This window comes from Trichoplusia ni, chromosome 13 (assembly GCF_003590095.1).
Source record: "Trichoplusia ni isolate ovarian cell line Hi5 chromosome 13, tn1, whole genome shotgun sequence".
Classification (NCBI taxonomy): Eukaryota; Metazoa; Arthropoda; class Insecta; order Lepidoptera; family Noctuidae; genus Trichoplusia; species Trichoplusia ni.
In genome coordinates this window covers 4,934,673-4,951,279 of record NC_039490.1, presented here as the reverse complement: position 1 = coordinate 4,951,279, position 16,607 = coordinate 4,934,673, and the positions used below count along the sequence as shown (strand labels likewise).

At 33.7% G+C, this 16,607-nt stretch overlaps 1 protein-coding gene across 2 annotated transcripts in view; it reads left to right on the top strand.

Annotated features, from left to right (window-relative positions):
• The window catches only part of LOC113500097, a 97,516-nt gene that overhangs the window by 66,169 nt on the left and 14,740 nt on the right, over positions 1 to 16,607 (top strand). For both annotated transcript variants that reach the window (XM_026880774.1, XM_026880773.1), the window contains exons 4-5: positions 2,784 to 3,170; positions 3,876 to 3,997. In XM_026880774.1, the coding sequence (XP_026736575.1) occupies positions 2,784 to 3,170; positions 3,876 to 3,997 (509 nt within the window). The remainder of the gene's footprint in view (positions 1 to 2,783; positions 3,171 to 3,875; positions 3,998 to 16,607) is intronic.

Below are 16,607 nucleotides of genomic sequence, written 5' to 3'. Positions count from 1 at the left end.
TGTTTATAACCAATAATTTAGCATATAAATGTTTCGCATTTATTTTTAGGTAGACATTTAAATATATTCACGTAGACGACAATGAATATTACGAATGTACTAAATATTTTTTACCACCACGAGCTGATTTTGGCATTTTCAATTTAGTTTAAATTGTTTCTCTATTTTATAAGTGAATTGTCTAAACATTTCCATATTATCAACTTCACTTGCTGTTACTCCATAAACGGCGTTAGTATCGCATTGAAATCACAAATTCTATTACGCGATATACTTTGGCTGTTAGCTTCAAGATTGCATCTTTAAATTTAGTTAGTGCAACGGTGCGACGCTTGAGCTCGGTAACTTTATTCTGAACTTGCTTTTCTGCCCTGTTTCTCTGTAAATAAGATTATGTTCAAAGATGTCACTGTCTTTGGTTAGTTCTTTGACTCAACCAAAGCTTTTGACTTGGTATATCAAATTTCACATAACGTCTTCTATTTCAAACTAAGCAAAGCTTTTAGTACGAACAGTAGACAACTGATAAGAATACTTTTTGATACTGAATACTAACATTATATTTTTACTTATCACACAAACATTTCTCATGGGTGGGAATCGAACTCACGTATAGAAGTCGGGGCCAATGACCATACCCAACAGTGCGATAATTATTAACATTAAAGCAAAAAACCTCTTAACAATATTGATGGACTTCCCAAAGTTCTATAAACATTCTTATTCCTTAGAATTGGTTTTGTTTAATACTTATTTGTTTACATTATTTCTTTTACCTTTTCTAAGAAACCATTGGTTGCTTAACTTCGGTCGTTTAAACTTTATTGTTTTGTTTTGTTGTAACTAATGTTTTGAATTACGTTTCATTTCGTTATACTATATTGAGATAGTATTGTGTATTTTTATAGTTGTAATGAAAAGAACAAGATAAAAAAGACATTTGTAATAAAATGTTTTAAAATTTGTTTTTTTTTTGTGAAATTCTAATAATCAAGTTTATTTCTTGCCTGTACTATCGCGCTATGAGGCAAATGCCTCTTATTTCATTGCTTTCTTTCATTAGCTAATTAAGATTGGATATTAAGTACTGACAACACTTAAAACTCAAGCGTACTCAATCATCGATGACAACTATAAGACTAGTACCTATTTCCTCAAGTCCCTTCATCCCAATTCGTAGCCACACTAACTTCAAGTGAACTATTGCCTTACTTACTAATCCATCTCTCCATCTCATTCTATTAGCATCGCTCTTAATCTTATAAGTGTCGTAATGTATACTTGCCCTGTTAACTGGAACGTCACTCGCTTGTAATTTGCTTCTCATTAATGAAACCCATTAGGGACATGCAATCTTGTATCGGCAAGTGGTTCTACTTAAAGCACTTCGTTAAAGATTTATTTAGAATGTGTTGCAACATTTTATAAAACGAAAATAATGTATGTATTTAGTATTTGTCCTTTTCCAATCATGTTTTGCTGTCTGTTGTACAGAAATATTTTTTTTCGACTCATTTTTCAATGGGTTCACAAAAATTCAAATACCCTGGACAAAAAATCCGTGTATCACACATTGTGCAGTCACGCAAATTCTATCCGGGAATAAAAAACCCTGGGTTTGGCGGCAGAGTCCTCTCGGCAATCCGTGTAGTCACATAAAAACTAAGCGCAACATTGACCGATATTTTATTAAATAACTATTAAAACAACTGTAGCATACTATAATACTTGTTTTCTGTTTCTCTAGGATTGAGGGATTGTTCCTAATTCCCTTTCAGAAACATTCTCCTATTTCATTTGACGTAAGTTTTACTACGTCCATACAAATAAAACGTCGTCCTACTTATTTCTTTGTTCATGTTTCATGATGTTATTCAATTTATAGCGTTCAGGTATTTGGTATTGTCGTGCTCGTAATATTTTGACCTAAAACTGTAATAGTCATGTTTGACCCGATGTCGCTAATAAATTTAATTATATGTCCGCATTAGCTGACCCGGAAAACGTTGTTTTGTTACATCAATTATTTTTAGGGAATTCCTGGTGTAGAATGAAACATGACGTACAAAAAAAAGGGTTAGGCATAGACAATCCGTATTAATTAGATGTTTGAAAAATAGATAGTAGCCAAGATCTACTAAATGTGGATCTGAAATTTGATAAATATTGGTCAAGCCGTTTCGCAGGAGTATGGTAACAAAAGGTACAGAATATTTTTGATGGAATACCTCATTTATCTCGTATAATATAACTATAACTAATGTAATGTTACATTAGCCAAGTCTCGATTTGTTGTAAACCGACACAAACTCAACTTTTACACTTAAATAAAAGGTGTAGGTATCATGTAAATGGGTAAAATCCTTGAATTTATTTACCTTAGCAGAAACTAGAACTAGCCAGTAGACATGTCGTCAGCATTTGCATACGTTAGAATTTATACGAACGTGGGTTTCTGATATAGTTTTGCGTAACCTTTATTTAAAATATCTACATTTAAACGAAATAGCCGGCGAATAAATCTCTTTTATTTAGAATCTCTGTAGATTTTTGCTACAGCAAAAAAAAATGGCTGATGTTTTGGGTTTCTGATTTATTGTGTATACTAATTTTGAGTTTCGTTTTGGCCAATTTTTGGTATTCAAAAAGTTTAAGTTTAACTAAGATTTTATTGTATAATTGTATAATTATTGTTAACATCATCACTAGTGGCGTACCACTTCCGTGTTGCAATCTAAATTCAATACAAAACGCATTTTAATACATTTTTTCCATTGTTGCAGGTCATCAAAATCTCGGAAACAAAAGAAGGTTACATAGACTTGAACAATTTGGAACAGAGATTGCAGCAAAACGCAAATACGGGGAAGAGGTTGATTGGCTTCTTCCCGGCGGCTTCGAAACTGACTGGGGTGTTAGCTGATGATGTGGCCACCACCTTACTTCTCCACCAATACGGAGCTTGGTCCTTCTGGGACTATACACTTGTGGCACCATCTTCTGCTGTGGATATGAACCCGACTTTTCCTGGAGTAAAAGAGGAGATGGTCAAAAAGGACGCCCTGTTCTTCAATTGTGAGAAGTTTGTGGGTGGGGTCCAGGGACCCAGCGTCGTGATCGTGAAGAAAGAGGTGTTCCAAAATACTCCCATATATTCTGATGATGTTGAGGTAAGTGGCGAAGAGGGTAATTTCCCTTAACTGCGATTTCTATTCGGCAGAACTTTAACGTTTGACTGACTAACAGAAGAAAAATATGAACTATAAAATATAGGGTTGGAATTTTAAAAAATACACCTCTTTATAAGTTAAGAAATATGTACAGAAAAGACGCAACTTACGACCGCAAATTCCATTTCCAAGTTCTCCTAAGAAAGCATAAAGATAAAATTGAATAAAACGAGGCGAAATGGAATGGAATAGAAATAATAAAATATGCACAAATTCATGATGCAAACTTGCTTGTCCAGAGTGTGTTTCTAAGAGGGAATTCGCTTTGAATAATAAATTCTTATTTAAGTCAAAAGACTATTTGCGAAGTGTCGAACTACGTTGAGGAATATTTTATAATGACATTTTTTTCAAAGCACCTTTTAAATTTACTGAAACCTTTAAGGTCAAAATTATTTTAATTTCCTAAAGTCTTGCCTGTATAACATTTAATAAATAACAACAAAAGGCTTACTTTTTCTGCTAATTATGAGAGCCACTTGTGATTACTGAACCTTGAAGGAATTTTCCACTATGGGGCAAATGTCTGTAATTGATTTCATAATTTTGCATTACCACCAAGTCCAGTCTACTCCCGCATAACTTAGCTATATACGAACTCCCTTTTGAGATTATAATGACACTAATCAGTTTCTTTTTCTTCAGGTTTTGAGCGAGAGGATTGAAGAATTAAAGTCCACGGAGGCGGTAAGAGCTGCTCTGGTGATGCAGCTGAGAGATGCCGTCGGCCTTCAGAATATTGTAGAAAGACAGGAAAATATTAGCAAGTAAGTCTTTAGATAATCCTTGTAATATGTAGTTGCTAAGTCCTATAGCTCCGGAACTAAGTAAGAAATGGATCCTACATTTCTTTTGTGGTTCTAGGATTATTGCTGTATGCTGAGAGATGAAAACTTAGTTCCTGATAGTCTTTTATGAGTATTTTATAGAAAATGTTACTGTTCTCCGTATACAAGATTATGCATCTGCGTACCAATACCAAGCAAATTTTTAAAAAAAAATCGTGAAAATATTCAATAGTGAATCTCATTTTTTCTAAACGCTGATTTTAAATGAGTTGCTGTTGGTAACAATAGGAATATAGCAATCATTTATTGATCTATACGAACCTAATATATTCAGTTTAAAAATAGTATTCTTGCTTCAAGGATTTTTCCGAACACTCCGCTATTCTGCGCACGTGTTACCTCAATAAGATCATTTCGCTTCACTAACTTAGAACGATCGAGTGGAATTGTATTTAATTTTATTATTTAATTGTTGTTTTCTAAATGCACTAGCATCAAAAACTTGGTTGGAAAGGAAAAAAAAATGAAAAAAAATATTGGAGGCAATAGAATTTCAAATAATTCTAATGGAAAAAGGTCACATAGTTTTTTTTTGATTTCGCAAAACTGTCGAAATTGCAAACATGTTGACTGTTGGTTACATGTCATCAAGTTTGAAACTGTTTTTGTTTTAACAATTTCATTCTCGTAGAAAGTTTTTACAACGATAAAATATTTTTGAATTTAATTTTCTAACTGTCATACTGCCAGGCGCCATGTTTGTGTTATGTGTTTCGATTGCAAATATAAGGCGAAGGAAAATACAGCGTATTTTTAAACTATTTATTGAGAAAGAAATCTAACTTAAATCGTGGGGAATTTATTTTGTAATTTGGTATATTTATTGTTTTATACATATTGAATATTTTATTAAAAGATAATTGAGTAGGGACTTGATAGTGTATTAAACGTGATATTTTAATGATTCCATTTCACATTTTAATAGTTTTGCCCTTTGCTGAATTTAAATTAGATTTGGGGGTATTTGATTTAATATTTCCGTTTTTTGAATTTCAAGCGACTTTCAACCAAATCGGAATAATTTTAGGGACAATTCAGGATTTTAATAAAAATATACAAAAAAATAACAATACATTAATAAATTTCTGGTCTCAAGCCTTCATTTTAGTCACGTTTTATGTACAAACATGTTATTTTGTGAAATTATAAACATGAAGTATATTGACAATTATTGAACTTTTTATTACGGTATAAATAACACAGCAGACATGTGAATGCATTTTAATTACGGCCAGTAATTGGAGAAGCCTCACGTTTACGAATGTCAGGAGATAATTGTAGAAATAAAAGACATTATTGGCAATAAACATGAATTTATTGAAGGGCAGCTGTGATGGCATAGTCATAGGCTGGAAGTTTGGATCCCGGCATGCACTACTGTTTGTTTCGTGGTGATGTGACTAAGGATAATAAATTAATTATTACTTGCTAAAAACGGTGTAGAATAGGAAGGACGTCGTGATCGTTAGAAAACTCGAACATTTTCATCGTGAAGAACCTGTGAATTTTTAAAGGTATCTTAAGCTACGTCAGAATTTGACTTCTGTAAATCCAACATACGTAAGAATTAAATCTTAAATTAATCAATAGAATATCCAGAATACTCGAAAATATGGAATCGTGGTTTCGACGTCAGCTTTTCCAGAGATTTTCCTTTTTCACGCCTCGTTTACCTACGAATTTATGAGTTCAAAGCCCGGGTAAGAACAAAGACCCTTTGTAAAATACACAATTAGACCTTTGTCTAACTTTATCTGTCCCTTACTAAACTCTAAATGTCCTTTTAGCTTTTAGTTAAGTTTGATGAATTAGGATTAAAGTCAAGACACTTGTGGGCATCGTTGATCACACGTTATAAAGTTCATTTGGGTATTCGACTGAAAAATCAAATTACATAGTCTGTCAGATCGATTTCTAAAAAATATTTTTTGTTATAGCATTTCATACATTTTCTGGCGACTCATTAGATTTTAGTCAAATTCATTGTTTTTTTTTAAGGTTTTAAGTTTTTGCTCATCTGCCTTTTTGATTAACAATAAAGTAACGAAATTCCCAAAATTATTTTTCTAAGGTTGAAATTAAATTTCAACACCAGGGGTGTCTAATAGCTACTTGTGAATTTATATCATAGTTCTCCAACACTCAAATTCATGGAAAGAAGTTGTTTTTTTCAGTAGTCTCATCTAAAATTATAGTGGTTACCGGAAGCGGTGTTCTTCTAATAATATATGTGAGACATGCGCCTGGAATAATTTGCAAGACCAAAAAAACTGTCCAAACCACAGCGAATATATTCTTTTTGTTAAGTAAATACCCATTTCTTCGCTGTTCACTAGCAAGGTGAAAGGACAGAAGTTAAACTCTACACCATATTCATCTTCTCAATATGATTCACCAAGTTTACGTCACAATTCCGACTCTGAAATTGACAAATTAATTCATTTTTCACAGACAGCTAAACTAATAAACAAACGTTTGACACTCGATTAGGAATAACTTCATTATTTATTGATCTGTTTGTTTGTCTACCATTTAAATACACATACTCTTTGTTGTACCAACGGAAGATTTAAAACTATACAATTGTGTACGCCAGACCAGTAAACAATCAAAGATAAACAATAATAGTCTTTATTGCCGAGGTATAAAGTTGATATTTAAATTTAAAGGTTATTGGTTAAGCGCCATTGGCAAGATGTAATATGTTATGCAAAGTCAAGGCCAGTGATGGTATAAATAATACGAGGATAAAAATATCAAATTATATTTTTATTTAAAACAAGCGTAGAGATTTTATAAGCGGTTGAGTGAACAAATTAGAATTTAGACGCGGAAGATTATATCTTGACGGGAATTTTAAGAAGATGGGAGATGCATTGATCGAAGTGATACGTATAATATTATAAGTATGGGCATGATAAGCAGTGCCTAAATGGGTGAGATTACAAGGAGGTTCAGATTTAGTCAGTTAGAGCCTGACACTACCCACTTTTACCGGGGAGGATCCATGAGGATTATTACCCCGTGTTATAAAAAAAGGCAAGCGCCTAGATCAGTTATAAGAATCCATCCAACCGCTCCATTTAATATTAAAATAGCACCGTATCGAAGTAAGGCTGCCATTTACCTGCTGTTTCTTGCTCTACTGAATATTTTTGTAAACATTAGATGTATGTATTTCTGTATACTATACTATTGAACGGTTGCTAGTTACTGGTTCTTTTATATGTGCGGAAGGCGCCGCGAACATTCCTCGTCGCGAGCATGTGCGTCATCTTTAACGATTATTACATAAACTATTTATGATTTTACTTCTCGAGAACTCTGGAGAGCATACAATCCTTTTTATTCAGACTTGCAGACGTATGAATTAACTACACTTATCTAAGTGGCGTTCTAAATGTCCATTTGCCTCTACCTTCCACTTGATAATCACAGATATGGTGTTGTATGTAAGGTCTACTTTGCTATGCATTGTTCTCGAATACAGACTCATTTTAGAGACTTAAAATTTAACAAAGAGTATCAGGTTGCTAGTACACTTCTCCATTATCTAATAGAGTTGCATTGTCTGGCAAACTATCAAGGCATATTTGATCAATGACAAGACTGAAAACTTTATTTATGCCAAGACCATTTTCTAGAAGTTACATGAACAAAGCGCCTTGTGACAAAGCATTACAAATACAAAAGCTGTTGAAATATTTTGCAGTTCTTCAAAAGTAATGTTTCAATCGTGTTCGGTACGACCGTTTCTGCAATTCTTTTAACTGCCATCATTAATTCTAAACATGCAATTATTCAGAAAAGTAACGTATTTGACTGTTTCTATCATTCTAGATTTATCTAATAGTTTTACTGCAGCTTTTTATAGCTTCCGAAGCTCGTTTATTGCAAAAACTCGAATGTTTTGCATGGTTGGTTTTAACTGTTGTCTTACTGTATTTATTTGAGAATTAAACGGAGTTACATGTTCGAATGTAGGTTAATAGGATCACATGTTAAATTTATATTAGGAAGCATGGAATCGGAGTCATGAAACAACATTAATATCGTAAAGGCCCAATCAGTGGTCCTTGAGGTATTCCGCAAGAAATACTACATAACGTCCGATTAAAATCATGCGCATCGCCATTTGCATAACTTTTATAGATACAGTAATATTATTATCTGGTTATATGAATATTTGCGTTCATAACAGTTGAATTATTATCTGACATTGAATCGTTATTTTATTTGTGTATCTTTTGAAGTTCCAAGTCTTTCAAGTGCTTGATAAATACGAACGCTCGTGTAACAACTGTAATGTGCTCTTCATTTATATTAATATCTACTAGTGTTATACATTGCTGTTTATCTGTTACTAGATAATGTAATTGTTATTCTTCCGCGTGGATAATCAGAACCCAGCACTTGTGTCAATAAAATTTACTTTTAGCATTGAATGGTTGGCCACATGTTACAGGTGTGAAACGGTTTTAAATATATCTTTGCGAATTCATAATGTTACCTTATAACTGTTTTACTGGAGAGCCAAAACATCTTACCAAATAAAACTGAAAATATAAAATCACGTTTCTCAGTTTACCTATAGAACGATCTCGGTACTAGTTAACGCTGTTACAATTATTTAATCAGTCAGTGTGTCAGTGTCTTGTGTGCCAGCTATGTCTTATCAAGTCTCAATGAATGAATGTAGGCAATGTTGGCGCACACACGTTCCGCCAGCATTATTTATTTACAGGTGTAACGCTACTAGTTATTTGGCGCCGGCTCAAAATCGCGTGTCTTATACGTCTTTAGGTGTAGCGTTATTGATTTGTTATTGTATGGCGTGATTTTCTTTGTGTAAGCCTGCATTATGTAATTAGTTAATCATGCGCTCTTGTGTTAAGATATGATCTAGATCACAATTACTACCAGTTTAATTAGTAAGACCGCGTGCATACACATATGAAATACCTGTTTCTATTTCTCTTTCGTTTTATTTTTCAATATACCAACATTGTTTCACAGGATGACGAAATTTCCCGTTTCCCAACTCAGAGTTGAATGTTTCCAGCAAGGAAAACCAATTGATTGAACACTTACCGATCATTTCCTCCACAACCAAACTCGTTCTTAGAATCGATCAAGCGCCGGAATATGTTCTCATTAGACCTGACCATCAGATAAATAAATGGCACTCTTTAAGTGACCATGCGTTTGTATTATATTTTTCATGGATAGATCCTGTGTAAATATAACCAATTTAAGAACTTCACTAATTTAATTATAGAGACAAAGGGGAACTTGATTCCTACTATCTTTTGCAAGCAGAAGTTGTTTACATAATAGGGGTACGATGGTGACGCTATAAACTGCCGCTTCACAAGTCTCATTTATTTCTAAGGGTTATTAATAAAGTTTTAATTAAGAAAATATTTTAATAAGGAATAATGTTCTACGAGCATAATAAGATTAGAAGGCCGTTAATTTTAAATTTAATTTAATATCAATAATAAGGATTAGGATTAGGATTTATAATGATTACTGATATACTTGAATTGATTATAATTACACTAAAATCGTTCATATTATTACATATTCCAAAGGAATTCTTACTCGTGTAATTCTCTTGCTTTTTCATCAAAACAGAAATTTCTTATTCCGTTAATTATTGAAATTCAGTAGATTTTGTGTGAAAACAAACTTAGAGACAAGCAGTATTGAGTAGGTCAGTAGCTTTTTAGCGACGAAAACATTTTAACTAAATATCTCACACTCGGATTTTTAACCAAAAATATCGATAACTACATTGAATCATATTCCTAAGTAAACTAGACATTTCCATGATAGTGATGGCCATTCTAATAATGGGGCCACCTAAACAACGTTACCAAAAAGTAAATCCAAGGGAACCAAACAAATTAAAACCAACATAATTGCCCACAAGGTTGTCGTCTCGAATTCGCATTTCCGCAAGTGACCACGTACGTGTTGAACGGGCATCGAATCCGGGTCATTGCAGCGCTGCCCTCGAAAACCGTTAAATGGGTCAGAGGAACTGGACGACTGAAATAGAACGGGTTGCTATGTACCGCCATCATGCGGATTGCTTCGTTACTCATTAGTCACATCGAATTATTAAGATAAATCATTCGAATGTTCATTCATATCAATTTGATTGATAAGACTTGCCTTTATGATAACTGCAGTTTCATTAATGGTTTATGAATAAATTTGGAAGCGACGAGAAATTAAAATGTTTGAACAAAGAATGACCTACATAAGCAACTTATATATTTTTGCAGATTCAAGTTATACCAAAACTGGTTTTATAATTTAATGGGAAAATTTAGCCAAAAATAAACTCTTGTTTGTTGAAAGTAATGGAAGTATTCTACTCTGTTATTGTAACATTATCATCCCACGCAGGACTTCAAAGTTCATGAACAATCTGGCAGAATGGATCATTTAAATGTTCAAGGATAGGTATTATAAAGGTATTGTCATAATTTTGCTTTACTTTGACCTTTGGACTTACCTCCGTTATATATTGTTGATGCTATGGTACATTTCCGGTGCTCAAGTATTTTTATTATTAAGGAAAATAGCGTCGTATGTTACAACCATTGTTCCGTATTTAGCTTCGAATAACTCTACCATTATATTTGCATCATAAGAATTGTTGAAAAGAGGTTTACTACAATTCACTGGATCTATAGATTTCATTAGTGTTGTTTTTTTAAGTTTCAATTAATGCTTCTTTGTATGTATCAGTTTTATCATGGTTTGTTATTACTTTTGTTTTTCCATGCAATTTCTATTACATTAAATTACTTCTAAGCTAGTATGCACTTTTTGGATAAAAACATTCTACTGAAATTTAAAAAATGGACCGTGGAGTTATTTCTCAATTATTTTTTGTGGTCCTATAAAGTATTAAAATAAATACTGATGTCAATTCGTTTTGCCAATGCGAACTTATTCATAAATATCTGGATAAGGTTCTAACATGTAAAGGTCACTTTACACACATGACGTCAGTATATAGAACACTCTAGGGTCATTCTACAGAGAATCTAACAATGTCATCTTTGTTCCCTGATATTACATGCACGTGAATACTTGATAAGATCGTGCTGCGAAAACTTAGACTGAAGGTCGTTGGGTCAAACATCAGTCTTGTGCATATAACCAGAATTATGGAATGATTTTTGTGCTATGCATGTGTTCTTTGCCCAGAGCAGGCCATAATATACAGAGCCTTTTTATGTATTTTTGTATAGTTGTGTTTGTAATAAAATAGAAATAAGTATTGTCACCTGTAGTTAAGCTTTTGCTTATTCCTGCTACAATTTTCCAATTTGATGCACCCAGTATTTGCTAACTGCAGTATAGTTTCAAGAGCGTAATATTAACCATCTGAAATATAGGTGTGCGTACACTTTGCGCACTCTAACAAGTGCGGCATTGTCTTGTCGTAATGATATCACTCCTTCCCTTTGCTAATGAATACCTGACAGTTATTATATCTATCTCACCATCTACATTTACTCTATCCGTTGTAATTACAATCTTTTGAAAGGTTATTGAACAAAAGTTACGAGATGATTGATGAGATTACTATGCTTATTTTAATCTGAAATTTCCCTTCGAAGAGTACTATTAATCGAAGCAGCGACGTGATGCTTAGGTTTCGGTCAATTTTACTGCGTGTCAAAAAAATCTTCTTAGACCGAACAAGTGTTAGGCGTTCAACAGCTGACTGAAACAATATATACTCAGACAGTGACATTCAACTAAGCTATACGTCCGTCAATGTTATACGATGACAAATAAAAGTGAAAATAAAAAGCGACCCAATGAAACAAGATGTCTGTCGTAAATCATGAGTTACACGACTCTTATCTAATAAGATTCGTTATAAACAAGATTATGTTGGACTCAGACGACACTTATTCTAATTTTTAACGAGTTTAATGCCATAAAGTGTGTCATGTTTAAAGGACAGTGACCCTATTCGTGTTGGGAGTGTGAAAATGTAGTTTATAGCATTATATTTGTGTCGTTTTTGATACGTGGGTATAGAGCGTTGATTGTATAAACGATCGGACTATCGACTGCACAGAAAGCTGAGTGGTTGAGGCCACCACGCCAAAACTTAGTGTACGCGACTTGTCGCGGGTTCGATCCCCTCGTAAAACAAGTTTTTGTATGATTCGTCCATTCGTAATTTCGTATAGCTCTTGTGTTAAGACAAGATCGGTACAACAACAAAAACATTTTCAAAGGCTGATCAATTTAATCAATTGTCAAATCAACTGTTTGAGTCTTTGATTGGTTAACTACAAATCAAATCCATCAATCATAGCGGTTAGTATGAAACTATATTTTTAAGTCGGCTCACTAGAAACGAACTCTTTTCTACGTTTTATTACTTTTCCATGCGTATGCAGCTTGTCAAAAATAAAATAGCGTGGGTAGTTTACGACAGATCTTAATCCGGCAGTTTTCCGCGTGTAAATATAAAATGATACCGGATGCTGTAATAAATATTAGAGATTTCATTATTGTAAAAGAGCTTCAATGCCAGACATAAGCCAATATTCGCGTTATGGCGATGACCATTTTAGTATCCACAGTATTTAACGTAATAGATAAATATATGCAGAAGGTTCACTGTATACAACTGTAACAAGGATAAGTACACAATATTTTTCGCACATTCTATTCGCTCATATTTTGTATGTTTTTCTTGATAATTGTGTAAAGACAAAAAAAGGGCAAAAAGACAGATAAAGCAAACGTTGTTGTAACACTGTAACGCTTATTCACATAAATGTTAATAATAATAACGTCCTATGGAACGGATAGAGTCACAAGCCGGCTGCGCTTAGACATATTATAGTGCCCAAGCGTGTGCGCAAACATAGATCAGATGCACTCTTTATTTTCAGAGTCCGATGGGACGGAAACCCAATAGGAATGCAGAAAGACGTGACATTTATTTCTAAAACTCACAGAACATTCGAAAATGAGTTGATGCGTGGCATAACTAGTCTTTCCCAACTTCACATACATTTTACATGTTACTTAAATCAAAACAAGTTCGATAATCCTTGAGAAATCGGGGGTTATTATTCACGTGAGTGTTTGGAAAGACTGATATTGGATCTTCGTAATTTTGTTGATTGGTATCGAGACCAAATGATTTGTAATTTGTAATTGTGGAAGCGTGTGCGATTGATTCTGTTTGTTCCGCTAACGTCGTTTATTGAGGGATATTTTCGTAACGTATACAATTGGTTAGTACAAATAGCTGCGCAAAGATAGCGGGGGAGTTTGTTTTGCTGTGTCTTCTTCCTCAGTGTTAAAGGGTGGGCGAGTCTGGGCTCTATTCATTATATTTTGGCGTTCACAAAAGGCTTCTTTTAGCAAAATATTTTTTTAAACCTAGTTTTTGGATTGTGATTTTAAGTTTTGAACATTGAGACAAAGTTAAGGGACAAAGCTTTTACCGATGTTTTAACACTTAAAAAAAGCATGCAAAAAAAGCAGTAAATTTTCGTATATTCATATCATTTCATATTTTCCCATGTTACCACTCACTTATATTAGTACGTACTCGGCAACTAGTGTCACTAGACAGCAACTAGCCTAGGACATATAATAGTGCTCAAGCTTGTGCGCGAAAAGAAGCACTATCTGTTTTCCTACTTTCAAAGCCCGATGACAATCTGACACAACCGGAAAGAATTCAGGACCCCATTTTCATGCGTTTCAAAATCCAAATATACTTGTACCTTTGTTTATTTAGGTATAACATAGTAGGTACGTGGGGTTGTGACGATGACGTATCTTTTCATTTCACTGCCATTAACACGGCGTATGATATATGGGCCTTGTCATAACAAGTGACATATGTTTCTTTGACCTCCGCAGATGTGTAACGAGTGACGTCAGGTGTTGATACTTATATTTTATTAATGCTGGACCAGATTTTGGCATAGTGAAGGATGATAGTATGAAGTCTTTAGTGATGTACCTACCTACTTTAAAGGGTTTATGTCTATCGTCGAAAACATTGATCCGATTTAAAACTGTTATGTAGTTTCAAATGAGAAAAAGAAAACTCGAAAGAAAAGATGTCAAAAAATTATAAATGTATAAAATCGAAGGCATCTTTATATCGTAGGTTTGAACATCGTTCCAAAGACCAAAAACCTAATTTTAAATAATCAGATTTGTTTTTATGTAAGTACATAATTTTATCATCTACGTTTTATATCTATTCGTAAAATTACGAAGTGTGTTAACATATCACAGACCGTAAATAAAATACTGAGTAGATATAAATATTTTCGCGCTAGATTTTTATGAGTATTTTATATCGGGTCGGTCTATTATTGAACTTGTCGAGATTCGCGGAAGTTTTGCGCCGAAAGTTGACTAAACTATTTCGTAACTATCAAAAATATTTTTGTACCTTTGTTCTAGCGTACTAAAATAATATCGTAAACTTTAAGTTTGAATGCTTATGGATTAAATAAAGATGTCGTTTTTTGTTTGAGTATACATGGCAATAGATTTAATATAATGTTGAATTAAAAATTACCATATTGCGTAACATCACATATATTATGAGTATCGTTACTTGCTAACTAATTAAGACGACATGATTTGTCCCTTTTAAAATAAGCAACTATGTTTCGTGATGTGTTAATTGGATGAATACTAATTGGCCAAGGATTTATTATTTAGTATAGACTTAATGAAAACCTAGATACTTTATTTACTATGAGTTACGAAAGTCAATATTTTGTTTTCAACTTGTTAAATACCAAAGCTATGATAACTTAAAGCGTCATCGTCATCATCTATAGCTGACCACTGCTGGACATAGGCCTCTCCATACCTTCTTCAACGCGACCGATTCATTGCCACCTGCGTCCAACGAGACCCAGCGGCGAAATAATTAAAAGCCAAAAAAATGTCAACAATTCAAATATCAACTGATACCTAAAACTAAAATAAAACCTTCTTAAACAAGACCTCTTCAAATGAATGTTAAACTGGAAATACAGTAACCCAACTTCGAGATCAATAACTCAAATCTGGTTGCACAATGTTCTGGCGCCTCTCCGGCTGGTGAGCTGTAGCGAACAGTAACATGGTTTATGTAGCTAATGGAAGCAGATCCAGAGGTAGTTGGCTCGGTGTACCCCGGCTACGGAGATGCGGGATCTTCGTAGGGTTGGCACGCTTTAAAATATTGTAGCCAATTTATACTAAAATAAATGTTTAATAATTTGAAGTATCAATTGTTTTTTTTGTGTTTTAATGGTGCTTAAATATTTTTCGCTCGGCACACGAGACAGGTTTTGAAACACCAGAAGTAACTGTGTTTCGATTTAAGAGATAATACCGTTTATTTTTTGTTGTAAGTGTGGTCGAAATCAATTTATGACTATGATACTAGAAAAATAACGTTTTTTTTTATTATTAGTACTTAAATCCATTTAAATGATCTATAGTTAGAGAAACTTGAAATTTAATACCTTTATTTTTTATAACAAGCCTTTATCTACTTTAAAACCGCTGTAAAAAATACGTACCAAAAAAGCCTGATCTACAAGACAAATAAGCATCGATTAGAAAGCGTACATGACAACCCTAGTCCCTACATCGTAAATGCTAAGTTTATTGGCTCCACGCGAGGCCGCGCTATACTGTATCATTGAGACAATGTGGGCCAATTGTTTACGTAGCGCCATTGTATCACATATTAAAATGTACCTGTACTCTATATAATGAGCATTGCTGCTCTTTAACGTTTTGATTCTAAACAGAAAGAGAATGTCTTTCTTTGACATAATTAGGTCAATACAGGTTCAAGGAAAAACCGGTGAAGTAATATTGTAGTGTTGGAAGCATGATAGCGAATGAAACTATGTAGAGTAGCATCTCTCTTAAACTATTGCAATAATATTACAATACAATATAATATATTTGGAATAATAACTAGAGACTTGGTGGAAATTAGTTCATCTTGAATAGTTGACTCTTGCTCACAGACTGGTCTATGCGCTCGTAATTCAAACTTTGGGCAGTAGTGATGCATTACATTTGGAGTCATTGCTCTATATCATACGGAAGTACTAACATTGTGTAGTACATCTTTAATTCTTTGTGAATAACAGAACTGTCCTCAACAGTTTTGCATTTGCCCTCATAATGCTACTCCTATCTGTCTATTTACTACATTATCGTTCCACTACCTACATATAGGTGTTCCTAATGACTGAATTTTAATATCAAACAGATTCCGCATTTAAATGTGTTCACTGTCCCAGTTTCATCCCGATTTGAATACAAATTGTAGATAAGTGGTGTGGGGTGCGTCAGCTTACTCTGTTTCCCGACGTCATCTCTATGAGGGCGTAAATAAACTCTGTAGAAAGAAAACAAATTTGGATACATATATCCTAAAGCATACAATATTTGGGTGGACGGGAGACGGGCAGAGAAGTCTTGGATCAGGAAC